Source organism: Sarcophilus harrisii, chromosome 3, assembly GCF_902635505.1.
Source record: "Sarcophilus harrisii chromosome 3, mSarHar1.11, whole genome shotgun sequence".
Lineage (NCBI taxonomy): Eukaryota > Metazoa > Chordata > Mammalia > Dasyuromorphia > Dasyuridae > Sarcophilus > Sarcophilus harrisii.
The window spans coordinates 598,631,964-598,654,920 of record NC_045428.1 but is presented as its reverse complement, the minus strand read 5'-3'; the positions used below and the strand labels follow the sequence as shown (position 1 = coordinate 598,654,920).

The window sequence follows — 22,957 nt, the reverse complement described above, 5'->3', positions numbered from 1 at the left end:
GTATAATTGACTGGACAGGACTCTCGTCTCAAATTATCCAGTCAGATAAAGATATACTGGGACCAAGGAATCCATGTTGGTCCCAGGGCTGGAGTTTCCTGTCATAGCCAGTAGCCAGCCTCCAGCTCTGAATAGGAGCTGCCCAATTTCTTAAATACCCCTTAGAAACAAAGAAAAACAAAAAGGGCACAAAAGTTTCAGGATAGGGAAGGCCATAAATCCTAAAAGCCCAGAGACAGGATGTCTGAATACCCAGAGATAAAGATGTCAGTGAGGTATTTTGGAATATTTTTAGAGGATATTGTAAATTCTTGAGGACAGGAAAGTCAGGAGGTCTGCTCTCTTGTTTATCTTGCTAACAATTTATAACCTTAGGGTTAACAGTTCCCAATCTTAATGGACCAGAGTGGCTTTTTATGACTAAGGGAATAGTTAGGGAGACTGAAATAAGGGAAACTCATGCAGGGAAACAGAGTCAGAACAGTTAAAGAGAACTGTGGCATAACAAAGTAAAAGCAGAAAGGAATTTTATTATAATCTAGAGAGAAAGGGAGTCTCCCTTCCATCCCAACAAGCAGTCAAAAAAGGAGAGGCAGGGCTCAGGATTATATAAGGGTCTGGGGTAACAATCCCTATAGGTTGGACCTTTGCCCTGATTAGTCAGGACAAATTAACTCACATTCTAAATCTTAATGAGGAAAAACTAACCCAACCATATCTTTAGGATTACTAAATTTTAATGCCAAGGTGCCCCCAATTTACAAGTGTAAACCTAAGTGTTTCATGTACTTGATATAATGTCTGATAGAATTCACTTGTAAATCTGTCAGGTTCTCATACTTTTTCTTTGGAAGCTTATTTATGGCCTATTCTTTTGTCTTTTAAAATTAATCAGACAAAATGGGAAAATTTACTTTCTGTACCATTATCAATACAGTTCATTTGTAAAATATTACTAATCCCTAATCAGTAAAATCTTAGAATTTATTCCAATAAATACTTAAAACCTGAATTTCCATAACTGATAAATTTGAAAGCTAATCATACATAGCTATATTATAGTTTTTTAGAGAAAAGAGTCTAATTCTGCTGCTTTTTTCAAAATTTGCTATTCTGTTTAATTGGAAAAATTTTACATTACATTTTTGTTTTATTATCTTGTCTAATCATTTCCCTCTTTAGATCATCCCAATATTATAATTTTAAATATATGTTAAAGTTGTAAGATGTTCATACTTGCATCCTATGATAGTAACTCAAAGGTGTTTCCAGTATCAATTTATTATTTAATAGATTTAGTATTGTACTTACAAAACTTCTTGATTATAGAAATTTTCTATAAAAGGAAAGAGAGGGACATAGTTATCACAGGGAAAACCCCCTTAGTTCTGTTTGATTACAGGCATAAGTCATGACAGTCAATCAGGTAATCACAGATTATTAAAAGGCAAAGATTAAGATTAACCAGATAGGGAATTTTCCTTTTCAGTAAGGAAATAGCATAATGGGGAAATGGAGTAAAGAACATCCTGTGGAGGCCATGCTCTATGTTATCCTCATTTTCTACTATTGGCTTTATGACAATTCAGATAATTGTCCCATAATCAAAGTTCAAATAACAGTAAATTTAGAATCCCAAAAATGTTTACCTAAAATAGCAAAATTTTACTAATCACAACTTAGATCTTGAATAGCTTTCCTGATATTTCTCTAACAGTTACCATTTCATTAGCCCTTTATTTATAAATGAAAACTACTTATATTCTGGGACTTCAGACATACAGCAAATACCTGATATTTGACTTATTAACATGTGAAGCCATATCTTTAAACCATCTTATACACTTTCAAACGATCACATCCTTTTAAAATCCCAATTCATGTGTGACTGCATTCAGATTAAAATTTTGCTTTCTTAACAGCATTTCTGACCAAATTCTACAACATAAATTTAGAAATACAATATTAGAATAACACAAACTTCAGGTGACATCAATTGCATTTCCAAATTATCACACAGAAAAATCAATGATGTTATTGTCTTTGGCATTTTAAAACCACTTTAAAGTTGTCAAATATAGAATAAATACATTCAATTAAAGAAATAATAACATTGTAACATGTAGCATATGCCACACTGTTAAGCACTACAATTATTATATCATTTTAATCTTTCAACAACCATTATCTTTCTTTTCATATCAAAAAACAGGGGCAAAAAGAGAGAAAATAACTTGCCATAAATTACATAGCCAATGCATTTCTGGAACATAGAAGATGACCTTGCCAGGGTAGTGGCTGGCTGGCTCCCTGAGGTCACACTGTCAGACCAGGAATGGCCAGCGGCTCCTGGGCTCTCATTCAATAGTTGGGGGTCTTGCCAAGGGCCAGGTCTGCCTAGGAGACTTTGACTAGGCTTTTGGGGCTTTTTTTTTCTGCCGAAGGGTTGGGGTGACAGGATCTCCCTTTAATGGTGATGGGGTTTAGAGCCTGGTCCATCCACTTTGCTCCTCTTCTCCCACAGCTGCAGGTACTGGGGTTGGGGAGCTATTGGGGTAGGACAATTGGGGACCCCTCAGCAGTTGCTCCCGCTTCCTACCAGGTAGGGCAGAATTCAAGTTTCTGTATAATTCCCTATAACTCTTCTTACTCTGATCTGAGATGAGAGGGGTTAACAAAGAGACATGGGCAGTAATGGTCTTGATAGCAATCCCCACAACTGAAATAATACTCAATGTCTTCAGGGTTTGGGGAAGGGTCCCTCAATATTTTCTGGGATATTTTTCTTTTTTCACCATCTACTCTGAAGGCAACTATACTTTCTTTTCCTGATGGTGTAGAAAGGGACTTGAGGACAAAATAGGAAGTCAAGGAAGGGTTAATAAGAGGTTGCTAATTACCTCTTCCTTCTTCATTTCTGGGCTCTCTGCCAACTAACTTTCCTTCACTGCCCCCTAAAACAATGAAGCTATTAATCTTGTCAATTACTTTTTAAAAGTTAAAAAATCTTTTATATGATTTATTCCTGATTTTCCCTTAAAAAAAATTCTGCAGAGTGGTACCTTCAAACTTACTAATTATCTAACTTTATTTCTGTAGCCCCAACTTAGCCAGCACCTTTAGTTTTCCTCTTATCTTTCATGGAAAGCTTAATGGGAGGTAGTAAAGTTAATAAATCTTTTTCAGTGTTCTGATCACAACCCTTAGAAGTTTTTCTGGCTTGGCTGCATTTTAAATATTTCAAGATAACTTTCTCTAAAATATATTTCTTAAAACTTTCAAGGCAACATGCTTTTATCATCCTATCTCAAATAACCTTCACTGTATTGGGTACATTTTCTTTCTCTCTCTTCCATCCATTCAGCTGCAGTTAGAGAAGGGAGGGCAGGGAATCTCTTTTTAAAGTCTTGTAAGCCTAAAAAAAACATCCTCACTATAACCACTCACCTTGTCATTTGGCGTCCCATGGAGAGAGAAATAGGTAGTGCAGAGACTCACTGCCAAGTTGCCCAAATGGTCCTCAGTCTAGAGGGAGATTGCTGAGCACAGAGGGTCCCCATGCACTGGGGTTTTCTCAGGTGTGCTTTTCTAGGTGCTTATGAGATATCAGCTAAAGTGAGGAGGTTGAGGGATGGGGTAGGGGAAGGTTTACCTTGGGGAGCATCGGAGTCACAGGCTTTGTCCCATATTTGGTGCCAAAAATGTTGAGGTATCAAATATGTATCTGAAAATTCAGGCCCCGATAGTCCCCAAACCCCAAAGAGTGGCGAATGGTGGAGAAATCCAAGGCTTGGCAGAATGTGATCAGTAATATGAGGAGCTGGGGATTCGAGAGGACAGCTTGGGGTAGAGTTAAAGTCACTCAGGGATTAGGTTGGAGAGGAGGAGAAGAGAGGGATGCCCACAGGTAAGATGACTAGAACTAAAGGGCCAAGATAGTCCAAGTCTTGGTACTTTTTTTTCCCCTTTAAGGCAATGATTGTAGTTATTTTGGAATCATTCTTTTGAGTTTGAGTTTGTTTTGACTTTCCCTGCCACCATAACTCTTTACAATAGGATTGTTTTTTTGTTTGCTTATTCTCCCAACCTACTTTCTGACTTCTGATTTGATGATAGGGCTTGGGAAAGTCTGGACTGATCCTCTTGCTGCTTTCTTGGGGTACTGAGCATTTTGTTATTCTAGGATTTCAGGGACAGGCTGGGAATTTGCTAGCTTTGAATGCTCTGTTACAGGACAAAACCTGATTCTTGTCCTCTTGGATTGTACTCTGCCAATTCCTAGGTTTGGATCTGAGCAACAGATTCAGCTCCATTCATTAGCTCCATTGGTTCCAAGTGAGTATATTATAGGCTCTTTTTTGGTCTGGGATTCCTAGTCTGGTTATTCCTTTGGAGGGATTAGATTCTGGTGCTAAGACCCTTCTCTATGACTATGTTTCGAGCTTTTCCCCTGGTTCTTATTTCTAAATTTACTCCCTTTTCAATGAACAGCCCAGGGCCTCCCTAGCTGGGAATGTCACCATGAATGCAGGTGCCCTTCTCAATCTTCCTTTGATCTTTGAGCTTCAACTTAGGAGGTAGGCAACAAAGCTACAAGTTGTAAATATTCCCAGTGTGATACACTAGTATGGTTCTGGGGTTGTCCCAGTATGGCTCTGGGACCTCTTCTTGCCATGATGCACAGCCTCAAACAAATATAGTATTGGAATTTCAACTCTTTAATCCAATTCACTCTTTGATAATCCATCCATTTGGGGGTTTTTACTTTAGGAATTAATTTATGGCTTGTTCACCTTTTTAAAAACCCTCTATTTCTTGTTAATTTTGACATTTTATATTATTGTATATATTCTTACATTTCACTTAGATTCAGTTTTCTTGACATGTAATTGGGCAAATAGCTCATAATAAGTTCTTTATTTCTTTTCCAATGATTATGAGTATCTTTTCCATTTTCGAAAGAGCTAGTTTAGTTATTTTTTAAAAATCAAATTAGTTAATTTATCTATTTATTTTTACTAGTAACCTGCTAGTTTTGCTAATTGATTTTTTTTTTTTTTTGCTTTTGCTTTTCTCAATCTCCTTGGTTTTTTAGGATTTCTATTTTGATGTTTGAGAGTTTTTAATGTATTTGTCTTTTTAGTTTTTTAATTGTCCACCCAATTGTTTAGCTGGGTTTTTCTGTTTTATTCCTGAAAGTGTTTAGAGATATAAAATTTCCCTTTGGGATTGCTTTGGCTGCATTCCCCACTTTAATATCTCACTGTTATTGTCTAGAGACAATAACTCGACTAGAGAATAGGAAGAGAGCCGGAGGGATACAAAGAACTCCTTCCCCATCCTTTCTTTAAAGAGAATAATGGGACAATCATCTCATTTTCTATCTAGTTTCAGGTCTTCTTCATCCCGTCACATCCCTTCTGCTAGTCACCCAGGCTTTTAACTCATTATTTCAGACCCACAGCCTCCATGTCCTATCAGTTAATTTCTGTCCATGAGTTCTCCCTTGCTCTGTGACTAATCCTCTTATTTTTGATCGTCTAATTGTACCGTTCTTTATGCATTTATTTGTTCCTGCATGATTTCTTGTTTGGAAGTTGCAGTCGCCTGCTGGCACTAATGAGGAATCTTCCCATTGCTGGTGTTCCATGACTCAAACCAGCCTCAGAAGGATCTTGGTGATAAAAGGGCAAGGTGGGGGGAGGGAGAGATGGGGGTGGTGGTGGTAGTAATGGGAGAAATCAGATCCTTCATTTTAGAGAAAAGCTTAGGATCAGAAAAGAATTATGAAACTTTAAATTGATAACTCAGCCCACTTTTGTCCCTACAATTGTGAACCTGGACCATTGTCTATTTACTTGAAGCCTTTAGGATGGTTAGACGAGTTGACTGTCCATACTGCAGCCTGGACAATAGTCCTATTTGATTTACTTTTTTTCCTTTTGATTATTACACCATCTTTTGAGTGATTATGAATTTAAGTTAGCAGATCCCACAATATTTCACTATTGATGCAATGCCGTGACAGTGTCATCCTCAAATGACATGACTTATTAATGTGAGGTGTAAATGTTGCTTGTTTTTTTAAAAAAATAAAGCTAGTGTGCTGACTAGAGAGATAGGGAATAATCAGGATAGCTTGACACCCCTGAGGTTTCATGGAACACAAAACTTTTGCAAAGAGTTTCAAACGTGTTATAAATACATGTGAAAAGGGAAGGAAAATGAAGAGGGTAATGAAATAATCCATCAGATGAAGGTAAAAATGCATTAACAGGATAAGGATATAAATACCCAATCAATCTAAAAGAACAGAATGAGTTCTGCTAAAGACAGAATTTAAAGATAAATGAAGAGGAAGAAAATGTTATGAGAAGGTATAGTGTTAGTAGTAAATTGTCAAAAGTGGATTGTTCTACTTCATTCAATTTTCCCATTTGCTAAGTATGATCCCAGTGCATACTAATTTCTCTTAAAAAAAAAAAAGACAAACTGGTTTACAGCAGCTGACTTCTGCTTATTTTTTAACTGCCTGTAACTGATTCAAGGATTTCAGTTGTTTCAAGCAATTTCCACTTCACTGCATGTCTTAATATATAATCTCCTTTATTTCATATAGTTATGTTTTAACAAATATTCTTTCTTTTTCCAGCGCATGATAAACAATCCCTTTAACAAGTACACCTTCATGTAACAGTTGCTTTATACTATGTACTCATGTCTCATGTAAAGAATGGCATATAGCTAATTTGTGAAAGACATTTTCCAATTCATTTGCTGACTATTTGTTTCACTTTTAAATGAATAAAGCTGCAATGCCTGTGGTTCTATATAATTAATTGCTGGTCAATGGGAATGGATCATTAACAATTTCAACAGAATGAAACTTGTAATAATAGTGAAATTACAACACAGCATCCAAAAGGCAGAAAAGTTGTAATGATAAGAAGCAGGACAGAGACAATCTCTTAAAGGTACAATTGAGTGTCTAAAGAGAAGTTTGGGATGAGGAAAGAAATGATGGCAAAGGACTGCTGCTGAGGATGAAAATATAAAATTAAAGTTCATGGCTTTAAGGACCTCCATTCTTCTTGACCTTTTGAATTTCTATGTAGTGCAAAAGCCCTGCAGCTGGCTGAAGAATACGACAAAGAAACATGAAAGCATTATGCCCTAATGCCCAGGTGCAAGACTTTCAAAAAATCTGTTGGAAAAGACCTATCTTTGAATTTTTCTTAGCAGTCAACACATTACAAGTAGAAAACTTTAAAAGGATGAGAGGCTGCCTTCCATAAGACTCCATTCCTGGCCAGTTTGGGAACCAGGATCAGCAGTAGGATCCATCAGCTTAATAAAAGCAGATGTTCCTCCTCCATTCTTATTAGCCTTATGTGAATTTCACAAAGCCCTGTTATGGGTTCAGACCATCTCAACTAATCTCCCCACAATCATGCCAGATGTTGACTGACAGTGAAAACAGGCATACCGCCGAATCTGTCAGTCAAATTCACATGGGGAGAGAATCAGATCTTAGCTTGGGCCAGTAACCCTTCAAGGGGAAGGGGGACATCTGTTGCTGTGATTAGGTGGAACAAAAGACAAAGAAAACTGGACCAAACGGTTTATTTGTGTCTCTGGAGTGTATATAAGAGAGCAGGCGATTATGGGTTATAACAATAACTAACATCTTATTTTTGCAAAGCATCCTACATCTATGATCTCACTGAAGCCCCACAACATCGTGGGGAATTGGTACTGCAGGTATTCTCCCACTGATAGAAGCAAACAGGGTCTGAGAGGGTGAGTGACATGCCCATGGTCAAACAGCCACTCCCCACAGCGGGGAGACTCCAGCTCAGCACTCTTAAAGGCTCTACAAAGCAGTGGAGGAGGGGCTCTGGGGAGGAAAAAGCACAACATCTGGGACCATCCCACTGGGCTCTGGATCTGACCTTGGCCACTTACTGTTCTGTCTTTGGCAAGTCATCTGCCTTAGCTAGGCCAAAGCTGCTTCATCTATAAAGTGAGAGGTTTGGAATATACCAAGTGTAGGGATTTTCCAGCTCCAATTAGTATGATGCTATGATTTCGGGAGAAGTCAAAGAGGCACCCAAGGGGTCATAAAGACTTTGCTTCCACATCTGGAATCTGTATCAACCTGTCTCTAGGTCGACATATCGGTAGTCTAAAATATCTTGGAGGCTGTGAAGAATTTAACCTGCTATTCCTTTTATGCTAGAGTCTAATAAGGCTAGTCACAACCATGGGGAAAAGGCAGCTACACAAGTTATGTCATCAGCCCTTTCTATCATACCTTGTTTTTAGTGTCAGCTCTCCCCAACGAGTCTATGCTTTTTCCCACCATAGGTTGAATTCTCTTAGAATTTCTCATGTGCTTTTGCAATAAGAAATTGAAAATTTTTTTAAATGTAATTTCATCCTTATTCTCCTTTTCCTGATCTACATTATTCCCTTCCATAAAATAGGAAAGTAGGATTAAATGAATTTGGAGGGTCTTCCAGCTATGACATTCTATAGTTCTACCCCAGACCAAAATATGGTAGCTATAAATTGCACCCATTCACATCCAAGGTAAATCAATATAAAGCTTAAGAGAAACTTCCAGAACAATATGTTTCATGTTATTTTCATTTATCTCGGGCAACTTTTCCACTCTCTTTCAATCCTTTCAAAGGTATTCAAATTAATTTTTTTCACTAAAGAATATTTTAGTGCTTTTATTAAAGAAATTCTTTTGGAAATCTTGCATTTTAAGCATTTAGTTTAGAACCAGCATAAGTTGCTGTATTGACTAACATTGTTACTGCTGCCTGATGGCAATTAACATGTATTACTGGATGCATAAAGGGAAAAAAAAAAGTTATTTTGATCTATTAAAGTACCAAACAACTTTGTATCTACTGTCAAACTGACCTATTGATTCTCCAGTACATAGCAATGAAAAGTCACAGCTTTTCCCTACTTCATTACATCCCTAGTTAACGTCCAGCATAAAGTCTCTGATCTCTGGTAAGTTTTGGAGCACATGCCAACATGATCCCCTGATCTAATGATAGGATTTCCCTTTAAAATTCACTTTCAAATAAGTCATGACTAATGCTTTAAAGTTTAGAAAGATGCTTACAAAGGTGTTTCCTAAGTGTTGAGCTGGTGCTAAATGCTTTCCCACATTCCTTACATTCAAAGGGTTTCTTTCCAGTATGAATTCTCCTATGTTCAGCAAGGTGGCCCCTCTGCCGGAAAGCTTTTCCACATTCATTACACTCAAAGGGTTTCTCTCCAGTGTGTATTCTTTCATGATCCCTGAGGACTGAATTACTTCTGAAGGTTTTTCCACATTCATTGCATTCATAGGGTTTCTCTCCAGTATGAATTCTGTGGTGATTGATAAAGGATGTTTTATGGCTGAAGTGTTTACCACATTCATTACACTCAAAGGGTTTCTCTCCAGTATGAATTTTCTGATGTTCAGTAAGATGTCCCCTCTGGCTGAAGGCTTTCCCACATTCACTGCATTCAAAGGGTTTCTCTCCTGTATGAATTCTGTGATGATTCCAAAGGCTTGAGTTATTGCTAAAAGCTTTTCCACATTCGTTGCATTCATAGGGTTTCTCTCCAGAATGGATCTTCTGATGATTAATAAAGGATGTCCTATGACTAAAACTCTTCCTACACACACTGCATTCAAAGAGCTTCTCTCCAGTGTGAATTCTCTTATGTTCAGTAAGGTGACCCTTCTGGCTGAAGTCTTTTCCACATATATTACATGGAAACGATTTCTCTCCAGTATGAATTCTCTGATGTTCAATCAAAAGGAGACTTTTGTTGAAATTTTTACCACACTCATTACACTCAAAGAGTTTCTCTCCAGCATGGCTCTTCTGATGTTCAATAAGGTGTCCTTTCTGGAATAACACTTTGCCAGATTCATTATGTTCAAAAGTTTTCTCCCCAGTATCAATCATTGGATGTAAAGTAAGGTTTGAATTCTGGTTAATAGTATTTCCACATTCATTAAATTCAAAGGGTTTCTCACCAGCATGAATTCGTTGTAGAGCAAGCCTGGCCTTATGGCTTAAAGTTTTCCCTCTTTCCAAACGTTTTAAAAATTTTTCTCCAGTATGAACTCTCTGATGGTCAGTAAGGTGCCTCTTTTGTTTGAATGCTTTTTCACAATGATTACAGTTATAGGGTTTTTCTCCAGTATGAATTCTCTGATGATTCTTAAGGATTGAGTTATTGCTGAAGGCCTTGCCACATTCATTACAGATGTAGGGTTTCTCTCCAGTATGAACTCTCTGATGCTCAGTATGATGCCCTCTCTGGCTAAAAGTTTTCCCACATTCATTACACTTATAGGGTTTTTCTCCAGTATGAGTTCTTTGATGTAAAGTAAGGTATACTCTATGACTGAAAGCCTTTCCACATTCAGTACATGCAAAGGGTTTCTCACCAGTATGAATTCTTTGATGTTGAATAAGATGTCTTGTCTGGTTGAAGGTTTTTCCACATTCACTACATTTATAAGGTCGTTCACCAGAATGAATTCTTTGATGATTTCTAAGAATTGAGTTGTTGCTGAAGGCTTTTCCACATTCATTACAGATATAGGGCTTTTCTCCAGTATGAATTCTCTGATGTTCAGTAAGATGTCCCCTCTGGCTAAAAGCTTTCCCACATTCATTACATTTATAGGGTTTTTCTCCAGTATGAATTCTCTGATGTAAAGTAAGATATACTCTATGACTAAAAGCTTTCCCACATTCAGCACATTCAAAAGGCTTTTCTCCAGTATGAATTCTCTGGTGTTCATTAAGATGTCCCCTCTGGTTGAAGGTTTTCCCGCATTCGTTACATTTGTAGGGTTTCTCTCCAGTGTGAATTCTCTGGTGACTCCTAAGTATTGAATTGTTACTGAAGGCTTTCCCACATTCATTACAGATGTAGGGCTTCTCTCCAGTATGAATTCTCTGATGTTCAGTAAGGTGACCTCTCTGATTGAAGGCTTTACCACATTCATTACAGTTATAAGGTTTCTCTCCAGTATGAATTCTCTGGTGGTTTCTAAGGATTGAATTATTGGTGAACGATTTTCCACATTCATTACATTCAAATGGTCTTTCTACAGTATGTATTCTATGATACTGAATAAGGTCTGAGTGGTAAGTGAAGGGCTTCCTGCATTTATTATATTTACAAACAGAATAGGGCATTCTATTATGTTTATTAAGCTCTGAAAACTGTTTGAAGTTCTTATTAAGTGTATCATATTTATGGAGAATTTTCCCTATTGGAACTCTTTGTGATGGAACAATGATTGATGCTAGACTAAACCTTCTTCCAAATGTATTACATTCATTAATATTCAACTCATCATCAGTTTTTGCATGAAACATCATAACTTCCTTGGATTGTCTATTCCAGTTACCCTTCTGCTTCTCTAGCCTGACATCACATTCCCATGCTCCTCCCAACTCAGAAGACCAGGGATAATTCTTTCTAATTATCTCTTTAGATGACTCTCCCAGAGAAATGTCCTGCTTTTGAATCCAGTCTAAGTTTTCATATCTTGTCTTCTGAATAATGGAATCTGGAAAAAAAGCAAAAAAAAAAAAAATCTGAATCCACTATTCTCTGTATTGTAAGAAAGGAAATTGCTTATATTAAGTTCTTGATTCTGATTCTTAAATGAGCAAAGATAATTACCAATTTGGAAAAAGCAAAATAAATACTTGTTAAGTGAGAACTGAAGTCCAAGATATGTGAAAAACTAGGAAAAGGCTTCCAGGAACTAAATGATTTAGATTTAAGAATAGCAAAGCATTCATAGATGCATTCAGAGAACAACTGTTAGTAATTTGGGGGGGAAATGGTTAAATGTTAAAAGATGAGAAACAAGTTGATTCTAGAAACTCCAGACTATTGAGTCTGATACCAACCTTAGCAAAATTCAGGAAACTACTAAAATAATACTTAGAGCAATCTTTAAAAAGAACCCCCCCCCCCCACTAAGGGTTGATTATAAACAAATTACATAGGATAAGAATTTAGATAGGAATCTGACCTGCTATTTTATGTATTATGGAGATAAACTGACTTGTTCAGGATTGCATAATCATTATGTATAAAAGGCACACTGAGAGACCTAACTTAATCATTTATTCATAAGATTTCTAGCCTGGACAAGGAGCAGCTGTAGCTTTAAGCTTTCATAGCTCAAAATTTGCCAAGTTTAAAGTGTGCAACATAAGAAGGTGCTAGAGGTGTCACCCTCCTATTTTAGAGTGAGAAGCCTGAAGCAGAGATATGGAGTGACTTGATGTAACAACAGATTTCATAAATGTCAGAGGTGGCAAGTGGATATAGGTTTTCTTGGTAAGTCTCTTAAACAATCACTGAGAACAAGAGTTTTTACGAAGTGGATTCATAGATGCATAAATGCCTTAATCAGAAAGCACCTTTGATTAACAGACAGATGTCAGTGGGTAGGGAGAGTCCCTGGCGTCATGCATCAGAGCTCCATACTTTTCTCTCTGTTCTTATTCAGCAATTTTAATGAAAACATAAAAGGCATACATCAGTGTTGCTGATGCCACAAATATGGGCGACAGTTAATACATTAGAGAATGAATAAGGAGCATATAAAAGTCTCAACATGTGAGAAGAGAGGAAAAAACTCAAGATAAAAATTAAGAACAAATGTGATTGTTCAAAATGTCAACAGAAAAGGACTGGAGAAAGCTAGTTGGAGAGCAGAACTTGTTTGAAAGATCTGAAGGTTTTAGTTAAAAAAAAAAAAAAAAAAGCAAACTAATGATGACACTAGCTCCCAAATCTAGCAACACTCTGAGCTCCATTTCTAGATGGAAAGTCATCAGATTACAGAAAATTCTGCTCACACTATACAACATGTTAATCAGAACACATTTTGAGTCAGACAGTCAATTCTGGGCACATTTTGAGAAGGACATTACTGAGAAGGCAGCACAGTCACAGGAATGCCACTGGAATGGTGAGAAGTCTGGAAATGATATCTTATACATAGAAATTGGAGAGTTTAACATGAGGAAAACAAATATTCAGAAGAAATAAGATGGCTGCCTTAAACTACTTGAAGGGCTATCATATAGAGAGATGGGACTTATTCCAGACACCTATTGACATTTTGGCTCCATATAAAAGAACAATCTAATAATCTCTTTGTTTCCAAACAGAACTGACTTTCACCAAATAATTACTTTGCCACTTTGGGAATCATTACAATGGAGGCACATGGAGACATTGAAGAAATTATTCCTTTTGGATACAAGGTTGTATCCAATGATCTCCAAGGTCCCTGAGATTCTATAATTCAATGAAATGAGAGATAGTGATCTCAATTAATCCTCTATCTTTTCTTTTGTCATAGGAGCAATACACTCTTAGACAATGGACTGTTCTTTCTTTTACTCGCTGAAACATACCAGTATAGTAAGTCTCTTCTATTTCGGTGGTAGGGACATTTTTTTTTATCCCTCTGGCTGCTAACATGTCAAAGAATAGCTGTCATTCCTGTAATTGGGAGCTAAAGGGTGAGTCATCTAATAAGGACTTAAAATCTAGGGGAAATAAACAGGAGATGAAAACAACAAGCAGAATGGTTTCAGGAATATGTGTTAGAGTTAAAAAGGAAAACCAGGATAGAGATGATGGGAGGGAATAATGGAGTAGAAAAGAAGTATCAGAGGATGAACAGGAATTAATGAAAGTAATTTGGAATAAAATGCTTTCATCATTTCATATCTGAATTGCTAAATCAGGATTCTAACTATCAATCTTATTCATATTCAAATGGCATGCATTTACCTTTCTTTGATATTATTCTCATCATAGTAATCATTTATCTGATCAGATGGTCAATTTTTTCCCAAGATGATACAAATTAGTAGATGTCAAAATTATTCTAGGAGGCATTCAAAGGTTCCTATGATCACATCCCATGCTACCTATTTTGTTGTGTAACCTACTGCTCAACAAGAAGTATCATGAGCTCTAAAACAACCAGTTTACTTAGCCTCTTCCCTACCTTCAAATACACATATCTGCTCATCCCAATATTCATAGCCTTTCTCATTCCATTTCCTTTGCTAAACACTAAGAATGCCTTACTCACCTATCTCCCAACTATTCAATCCCAACATTTTGAACATAATACAGATATATATATATATATATATATATTGCTAAATAATTGTTATATAGGCAATGTGCCTTATTTTTGCAAGGAAAATGTAAAATTATAGCAGAGAATGAAAATGTCTCATTTTTCGACTTGTTTTTAAGGTACAGTCTGGTGCTATATTTCTACCAGGTAGTAAAACAAGAACAAATAATCATCTAAGCAATAAACACTCAAAAAGTAACTACTATATACCGGCAAGATCTGAGGCACTAAAATGACTTCTGACAGATAAATTTTGACTTGCTGAAATAAAACCACAAAGACATGAAGGACCTTCCTTCTGCTCAATAGCCTTAGGCTTTTTTTCTCCACCAAAGCACTCAAAGGTGCTCTACTGTGCAGCCCAATTGTTGTGTGGAAGGATTCCCATCTGCCTGGATTTCATTTACGTACCTGGACAAATGACTTGTGAGATTTCTGTCTCTGGTGCCCATGGTCCTTCCCCCCGCTCCAGCTGGGATATCACATCTGGTTTAAAGATGGGAAACCCTGATCATGTGAAAAGACATGGAAATTGTTGGGAACAGAGACTCATTCTAGAATTCTAAGTATTTCTGACTCTTGGAAGTAGAAAAGATCATGAGACCTTTTAATCTAAATCATACCAAGTCCTACCTACAATATACTAGTAAGTGGTCAGTAAGCTGTCTGACGACATCTAGTAAAGGAGAATATATTAATTCTACTTAATTTCTTGGAAGCTTTAATTGTCAGGACATTTCCTTACCCACTGCTTCTAGTTTTGCCCTAAACTGCTGAAAATATCAGTCTTTCTCCTCAGGAAAATCATTCAAATAGTAGAAGACAACCATCCTGTCCCACACTCCCATTTCCCAATCCCAAGTCTTCTCTTCTTCACACCAGATTTCTGGCTTCTTAGGGGATGAAGCTCTTCACCATCCAGGATGCCCTCCTTGGCATGCTCAATCTTTAGAGATTTGGTTCTTAAAATAAGTTATAAGGAGCTTAAAACAATACTCCCAATATGGTTTGACCAGAACAGAGGACCACAAAACTACCCTTTCCTAGCTCCTTCACACTAAGCTTCTCCTGATGCAGCCCAAAACAAGTTTGCCTCTTGCGGCTGTTATGTCACAAGCTCTTTTTCAGACAGAGCCATCCATCTTGCCTTCTCTTTCCACCTTCATGTCAAACTGACATTTTTGAATCCAGGAATAAGATTGTAAGTTTTCCCCTCTTACGTGTCATTCCATTAGCTTTCTTTTAGCCTGTTGATATCCTTCTGAATTTATACAGTCATGCACTTTATCCCTCTTGTCCAGACTGGGCTTTGTGTTATTGCAAAATTTAATAAGCATGACATTTGAGCTTTTACCCAAAGCAGCAACAGAATGTTGGACATCAAAGAAATCTGGGGCATTTCACTAGATCTCCTGCCAAGATTACCCCAAACCATTAATGACTGACTTTCTTCAGGATTCTGTTATCTACTCTACATCTCTGCATCGTGTCCATGAGAATAATAAGAAAGATTTTTGTTAAAATCTAGGTAAAATGTATTCAGCATTTCCCTGATGAACTAGTCTTGTAGCCTTGTCAAAAAATAAAAAATAAAATTAATTTAGACTTCTCCATGCCTGATGAGGTCATGCTAAGTTTTTGTGACCAGCACTTATTTTTTTTTAGATATTTACCAACCATTTATTTAGCTCACTGATGTATGTATAGCTTAGACTTCTCTTCTGGCTTTTAAAAACCAGGACAATAAAAATAATCAAGCATTTTGGTTACTCCATAATTTTTAACAAACAACATCCCAATAAACAGATTCTGAGTTAAAAAGGAACACTGTCCTTACCCAAGGAGACAAAGTTCTTATAGTTCTCCAGCATCACATCCCTGTACAGGTTTCTCTGTGCTGGGTCCAGTTGTATCCATTCTTCTTGAGTAAAGTCCACAGCCACATCCTTAAATGTTACTGATTCCTGTAACATTAAAACAAATTACTGCTCATCCTTAAGTGTTACTGATTCCTGTAATATTAAAACAAATGACTGCTCTTCCTTCTTTTATATGGACTAATAGGAGAGCTATAAAGGTGGAAGAACATAAAAGAACTGATTCTCAATGCTGAGAGTTTCAGTGTATTCTATAAAATACCTGCTGAGTAGCTATTTGCCATATGCTAGACTTTGTACTAGATATGAGAGCATACAGTTTTATGTTATTATTCAAGTTCATCTATAGTGGGAGTTTTCTTAACTTCTTGTTTTATAATGGACCCCTCATCTTTGGTAGTTGTTATATATTCCTTCTCAGAATCATATCTTTAAATAAAAGAAGGAAATGCTTAATTTTTGAAATAAGTGAAAACAAAGATCTGATTTTTTTTTTTTTTTGACTCAAGAGCACAGACCCTTGAAAATCCATAAACTCCTTAGAAAGAGATAGAGTCCAGATGAAGAAGTAAATTATAAAGACTTCAAGGAATGGGAACTTTAGCAGCTGAAAGAAGATGCAGTTACAGAATCAAAAGAAAGCTAACACTGTTCATTGACATTTTAATTCCACGGAGTGACAGACCCTGGGAACCCCACTGAACAAGCTACCCAGACATGATGCTGTACCTGAGGAGCTTGGAGAAGACTCCAATGGAAGAAAAATCAATTTCACATGTACTCCCCACCTGTGACTCCTATACACAGGACTTAGATTTAAGCCCCCTCTTATTCACAGATATGAGATGTATCGGGGGTAACATACACCTTAGGTTTACAGAAAGGTTCCAACAAAAAATATTGTTATAAATATTTTTATATATTTTAGTCCTTTGCATCTCTATTGGAATTCTAAGGGAGCAGATGTCTAGCAGTGGCTTGGCTAGGTCAAGCGGAAGGAACAGGTTGGTGACTTCTGGGGTACAAAGTTACTAAATTGCATACATTAATGCACAAAAAATTAACATGGGAGCTGTGATTTGATCTACCCATTTTGGAAATACTATGAAATTTTACAAGAAATTTCTCTAATTCTTCCTTCTACATTTTGTTGATGATACAGAGAGAGACTAAGAATTTTATTTAATTTTACTCAACTTATTATTGTGGTGAATTTTAGCTAACTCTACAGGGTTCTTTTTGGGATACAGGACCAGTAGTGACACTGCTGGAGCAAAAGTTATGCAGTTTGAGAACTCTTTGGGCCTAGTTCCAATTTGCTCTCCAGAATGGTTTGCATGAGTTTATTCAATTTTATATTTTTTAATTATAGTTAATATTTCTAGAAATATATGAAATAATGGTATTAATGGACATCTTTCTTTTACCTCTAGTTATAAAACACCTCTGATATTTTTTCTTTTCAGATTATGCTAATTTTGTGTTTAATATCTAATACTAATTGCCATATTAATGAACTGATAATTTATGAAATTATGAAATAGGGACAGACACACCCAATTTTTTGGGTACTCACCAGGAAAAAAAATCACAATTGGCAGAGGGAAATGGGATGGCAATCACACTGTGAAAGTCTAGAAAGGCAGAGATAAATAGTGCAATGTGGTACAGAGATAGACAGTGGCAGGGGGACAGGAAGTGGGATGGGGAAGGAAGGCGGTAAGGGGAAGTGGTCAGGAGGAAGACAGAATATCACTCATATAACCATGGATTAGATTTGGGAACCATGGGCCTAGTGGAGAAGGAAGAGTACTGAAGGTTGGGGGGAGTGAGCAAGAGTTTGTGTTTCATTTTTATAGAGTTTTTTGAGGAAATAGCTCCACACCTATTTGTGCTACCTTGGGGTTAATTCGTTAACATACCAAAAACATCTCTGAGTTATTGGGAAAACTTCAAATTCAAAGTTATCAGCACCTTTTTGATGTTCTGCAGATCTGGACCTGTTGAAGATCTGGATTTTTGGGGGGAATTTACATAACACAGGCTCAAGACAATGACAAGCAGCACTTAGATGGCTTCTCCTAATTCAACACATATTACCAGAAGGAGAATTTCAGTTAATATTTAACACAATTTTATGAGGGTCATGATCAGGAGGTCCAGAATAAGAAACAATTTCAACACACCGGGAAATATCTATTTAGCTCAACTCTTTTTTAATGTTGTTGTTGTTGTTGTTGTTGTTGTTTTAATATAAAGTGTTTGGTATTTGTCAAAGGGATTTTTTGCATCTGTTGATAGTTATATGATTTTATTATTAATATGGTGTCCTATTTATAATGTTTCTGAATCAAACCGCATTCCTAGTATAAATCAAACAGATCAGAGGGCCTGATAGTTTTAATTTGTTGCTGTAGGTTCTTTGCTCACATTTTGACATCAGTTGTTATCACAGATAGTGGTTTGTATATTTCTTTCTTTACTATTTTTACATAGTTTAGGTATTATTAGTACTACATCTGTCTCAAACAAAGAGTTTGTTAGGACTCTTCTTCCCAATTTTTTGAGAAGAATTTAAAGATTAAAGTTATTTGTTCTCTAAATGGTTGATAAAATTTGTGTTAAAATTTTTAAAAAAAATTTAATTACACAAGATTGGCTTTCTTCTTTCTCCCACTCCACCTCATTTTTCTATTAAAGAACACAAGAAAATTAAATCTATTGAAAGTAGGAACAGTAAGTCAAAATAAATTTCCATACTAACCATTAAAAAAAGTTGGTGAATTTTACATCCTTTACTTTTTGATTTGGAGGTAGTTAACTTTTCGTCATTAGTCATCTGACTCCTGGTTGTTCATTATATTACTACGAGTTCAACATAATAGTATTCCATCTCATTTATAAGCCATGACTTATTTATCTATTTCTAACTTTATGGGTACCTCCCACCCTTTACAACTTCAAAAGGAAGTATAAATATCTTTTGCTTATACTGAGTTTGTTTTGTTTAGGATTTTTCTCTCCCTTCATCTATTTTCCCTTTAATTTCCTGTCTTCCCTTCTTCCCTTTCCCCATTTCCCTACTGAGTGAAATTGTACTTCTATACTCAATCGTGTCTATGTGTTCTTCCATCTTTTTTTACCAGTTCAGAAGAGATGTTCAGATGTCAGTTGTCCTCATCTACTTCTCCTCCTTGTATGTATAAATGGGTTAAATGAATCATTGGCTACAGTTAGGAATGTTATAAGTTAAAACTCATAAATATTCTAGTTAGGTTAAGAATAATATGGGCAGGTCATTAGCCAACTCTGTCTTGAACATCCTTGAACTTGAGTCACATCCTTCATCTTTTACCACCCCCTCCTCCTTACGAAGTTTGGGGAGGGGAGGAATCAACAAAATCACCACCAACACAAACATAAAAAAGTTTAAGAAACAAAACCTCCACATGGACTTACACTACAGGTATGCCCTGCTACTGCCTTTCATCACAATAAAGAATGGAGCCTCCTTTTCTTGGAATACCCGACATGAGCAATTAGTCGGCAACAATGTATGTGTGCACCATTTTCCATAATTTTCCTATCTCTTTTCTCTTTGCATTATTAAGATCGAAATTTAATAGAATCACTCCAAGACTTTGTCTAATTGAACTCACTATATGACCCATGATGATGAAAAGTATTCATAGGGAACACATGTATCATCTCCCTTTCTTGGAATGTTAAGTCTTTTGTCAGTGTTCATTAATTTTTTACATTATGTTTCTCTTCATTCCCATGTTTAAACTACAGTTTCTATACAGCTCTGGTCTTTTTATTAGGAATTCTTGGAAGTTCTCTATTTGAAGGGCTTTTCTCCCCTCCCCAGACCCCTCCCCCCCACCTTGTAGCATCATGGTCAAGTTTTACTGGATAAATTTTTCTTGGTTATAATCCTTTGCCTTCTGGAATATTGTGTTTCAAGCTCTCCATTACTTTACAGATGTAGTTGCTAAGTCATGTGTGATTCTGATTGGTTCCTTGGTAATTGAATTATGACTGCTTGCAGTATTTTTATTTTCACCTGGAAACTCTGGATTTGGGATATGATGTTCCTAGGAATTTCAATTTTGGGGTTTCTTTCAGGAGGGAATTGGTGGAATCTATTTCCCTTGACTCAAGTAATTCTCTTTTTACATTTCTTTCTATTTTGATCATGATATCCAGATAGGCCCATGATAATTACATTTTTTCCCCTCCTCAATCTGTTTTTCGGGTCAGTTTTTTATTTTTCCCCCGCTATGAGATATATTACATTTTCTTGTATTTTTTTTCAGCCTTTTGATTGATATATTTCTTATTGCCTTATGGAGTCTCATTTGGTTTACTTTAACTTTCAGGGTTTGTTGAATGAGCAAGATTTTTTAAATTCTTGTGCTAGATTCTTCATTTTCATTTTCCATTTTCCCTTCCATAGTTATCATTTTTTCCCACAATTTTTTCCATCAAACACACTCATTCTATTTATGAAAACCATTTTTTAAACCCTGGCTTTATCTCTTATAGGAATTCTACCTTCCTTTTTATCTCCCCATAATTCTTTCTCTTAATCTCTTTCCCTCCTCCTTCCCTTTTGGGTAAGATGAATTTCTGCACCCATCTTTGTATGTATGTTTATTCTTTCCTCCTTGAACCTATGAGTGAGATTGAAGGAGTGCTAGTTCCTACCCACCACCTTTCCCATTACATAAATATTTCTTTGCTTATCCCCACTTAAATGAGATAATGAACCCCATTCTTCCTTTCCTTTCCCTTCTCTCCTACCACTGCATGCCTCTTCTCCCCTTCCATTCTTCTGAGATCATCCAAACATAACAGAACCATAACTAAACCCTATTTAGCCTTCCTCCAAGACTCTTGGTAACTATAAAATTCTGAGGAGTTACATATGTCATCTCTCCAACTTTATTAGTTTTTTATTGAAGAGATTCTGATTACTGGCCCCAGCCCCACAGAAATCATAACTCAAGAGTCTCACTGCAATCATGAGCAGGCTATCATATTCTGGGCCATGTCACACAAAACATAACACAGAAATCAGCCAATAAGAAGCAGCACCCATAGGATGCAGAATAGGACACAGGACCGCAAACCTCAGTCTTTCCCCTGACATTACATGGGCTGTATGTAGTATATTACTATATCTATACATATGATATGTCGTATTATATATCATTTTATATTTATATGTATATTAACATAACGATTATATTACATTATAAGTCACACACATTAACATCCCCTAAGTGGGCTTTTCTGCATGCATTCTGGGGAGCCACACCAACAGTCCACCAAGGCTTTAGGCCCTCCCGAGTAGCCAACACCTCCTTGCACCTTGGACTTCACACACCTTGTGACGGAATCAGCACCATTTACTCTGTAAAAGCCTCGCCTTGCTTGGGAGGCTGCTAACGCCTTCAGAGAGCTTGGCCCACCTGCTGACGGAGTGCACAGATCTCACTAAAAGGCTTTTGCTTGGGCTGGAGGCTGAACGGGCCCGAGTTCTTTCAGAGGTGACACTACAACACACACCTGAAAGCTCACCATTTCTTGTACCAACATGAGACAAAACCTCTGACCCAGACCCTCTCTAACCCAAAGTAAGCTCCCCCCTCCTCTCTGAGCTGGTGTCCCATATGTCCCCAAAGCTTGGGGGGACTACTTTGGATCCCAGTGCTCGTTGGCCCCTGTGTCTGGCAAATCCTCCTAGGAGGAAGGATACGATACAGTGGGAACTTTGTGCATTCATTGTCTTTTCCCTATGGAATACTGGGGGGTGAGGTGAGTGGCTCTAGAGAAGAAGCTTTCAGGCTTACAAGAAGACTTTAAAAGGAAATGTGTTCTCCCTGTTTTCTCCTGCAGTAGGTGGACAAGAAAAAGAGAAAATATTCCCAGTGTGGTGAAGGTTATTTGAGATATGATGGTAGAAGCACCTTGCCTTGAAAATTTTAAGAAACTTACTTAAAAGAAAGTCTTAAATTGCAGCCAGCCAAGTAAAACTTCTGAGGACTGCAAGTAAGAGAGAACACTGGGAAAGATTTATTAACTTTACTAACTCTCACCATAAGCTTTCCACAGGAGATTATAAAAAAGAGGAAAACTAAGACCTTTTTTTCCTGTGGTCCCAGCACTGGCCAAGTTGGGGCTACAGAAATAAAGTTAGATAATTAAAGTTGCAAAACACTAAAAACATTTTAGCAGATTCTGGATGATTTGAGATTAATCATAAAGAGCTTGGCAATTAGTCATTTTGAAATTACAGGAAAATCTCTTGAGATTTTGGGGTAATTCTAGGATCTTAACCCCCACTAAAACGTCTTAATAAAAGTATCACTTTGAGAATTTATTTTGAGGGAAAATAAGGATTAAATCTTATACAAATTTATTTTTAAGTTTTTAAAATTTGCAAGATCACTAGCTTCATTATTCTAGGGCAGTGAAGCAAAGTTAGTTGGCAGAGAGCCCAGAAATGAAGTGAAGAAAAAAGAGGCAAATAGCAACCCCTTTTTAACCTTTCCTTGACTTCCTATTTTGGTCCTTTCTGCACCATTAGGAAAGAAAAATATTTTCAAATAAAAGCTAGGGTAGATGCTGAAAAAAGGAAAACATCCTAGAAAGTCTTGAGGGACCCTTCCTCAACTCTAATGATTCAGCATGCTACACGCCCTTCCCAGAGTCATGGATGTATCACCATTGTGGGGAATATTGGCAAGAGCACTCCAGTCCATGTGCCTGTTAACCTGCCCCACCTCAGATTAAGAAAAGAGATTGCTGGAGAAAGGCAGGGAAACTTGAATTCTGCCCACCTGGCAGA

The 22,957-nt window shown here is 36.9% G+C and overlaps 1 protein-coding gene across 2 annotated transcripts in view; it reads right to left on the bottom strand.

Annotated features, from left to right (window-relative positions):
- Window positions 1-6,581: 6,581 nt before the first annotated feature.
- LOC100922374 (zinc finger protein 665) overlaps window positions 6,582-22,957 on the bottom strand; it is a 36,185-nt gene continuing 19,809 nt past the window's right edge. For both annotated transcript variants that reach the window (XM_012545801.3, XM_031963354.1), the window contains exons 4-6: window positions 16,062-16,188; window positions 14,636-14,731; window positions 6,582-11,611 (exon numbers count right to left, since the gene is read on the bottom strand). In XM_012545801.3, the coding sequence (XP_012401255.1) occupies window positions 9,123-11,611; window positions 14,636-14,731; window positions 16,062-16,188 (2,712 nt within the window). In that variant the 3' untranslated portion in view covers window positions 6,582-9,122. The remainder of the gene's footprint in view (window positions 11,612-14,635; window positions 14,732-16,061; window positions 16,189-22,957) is intronic.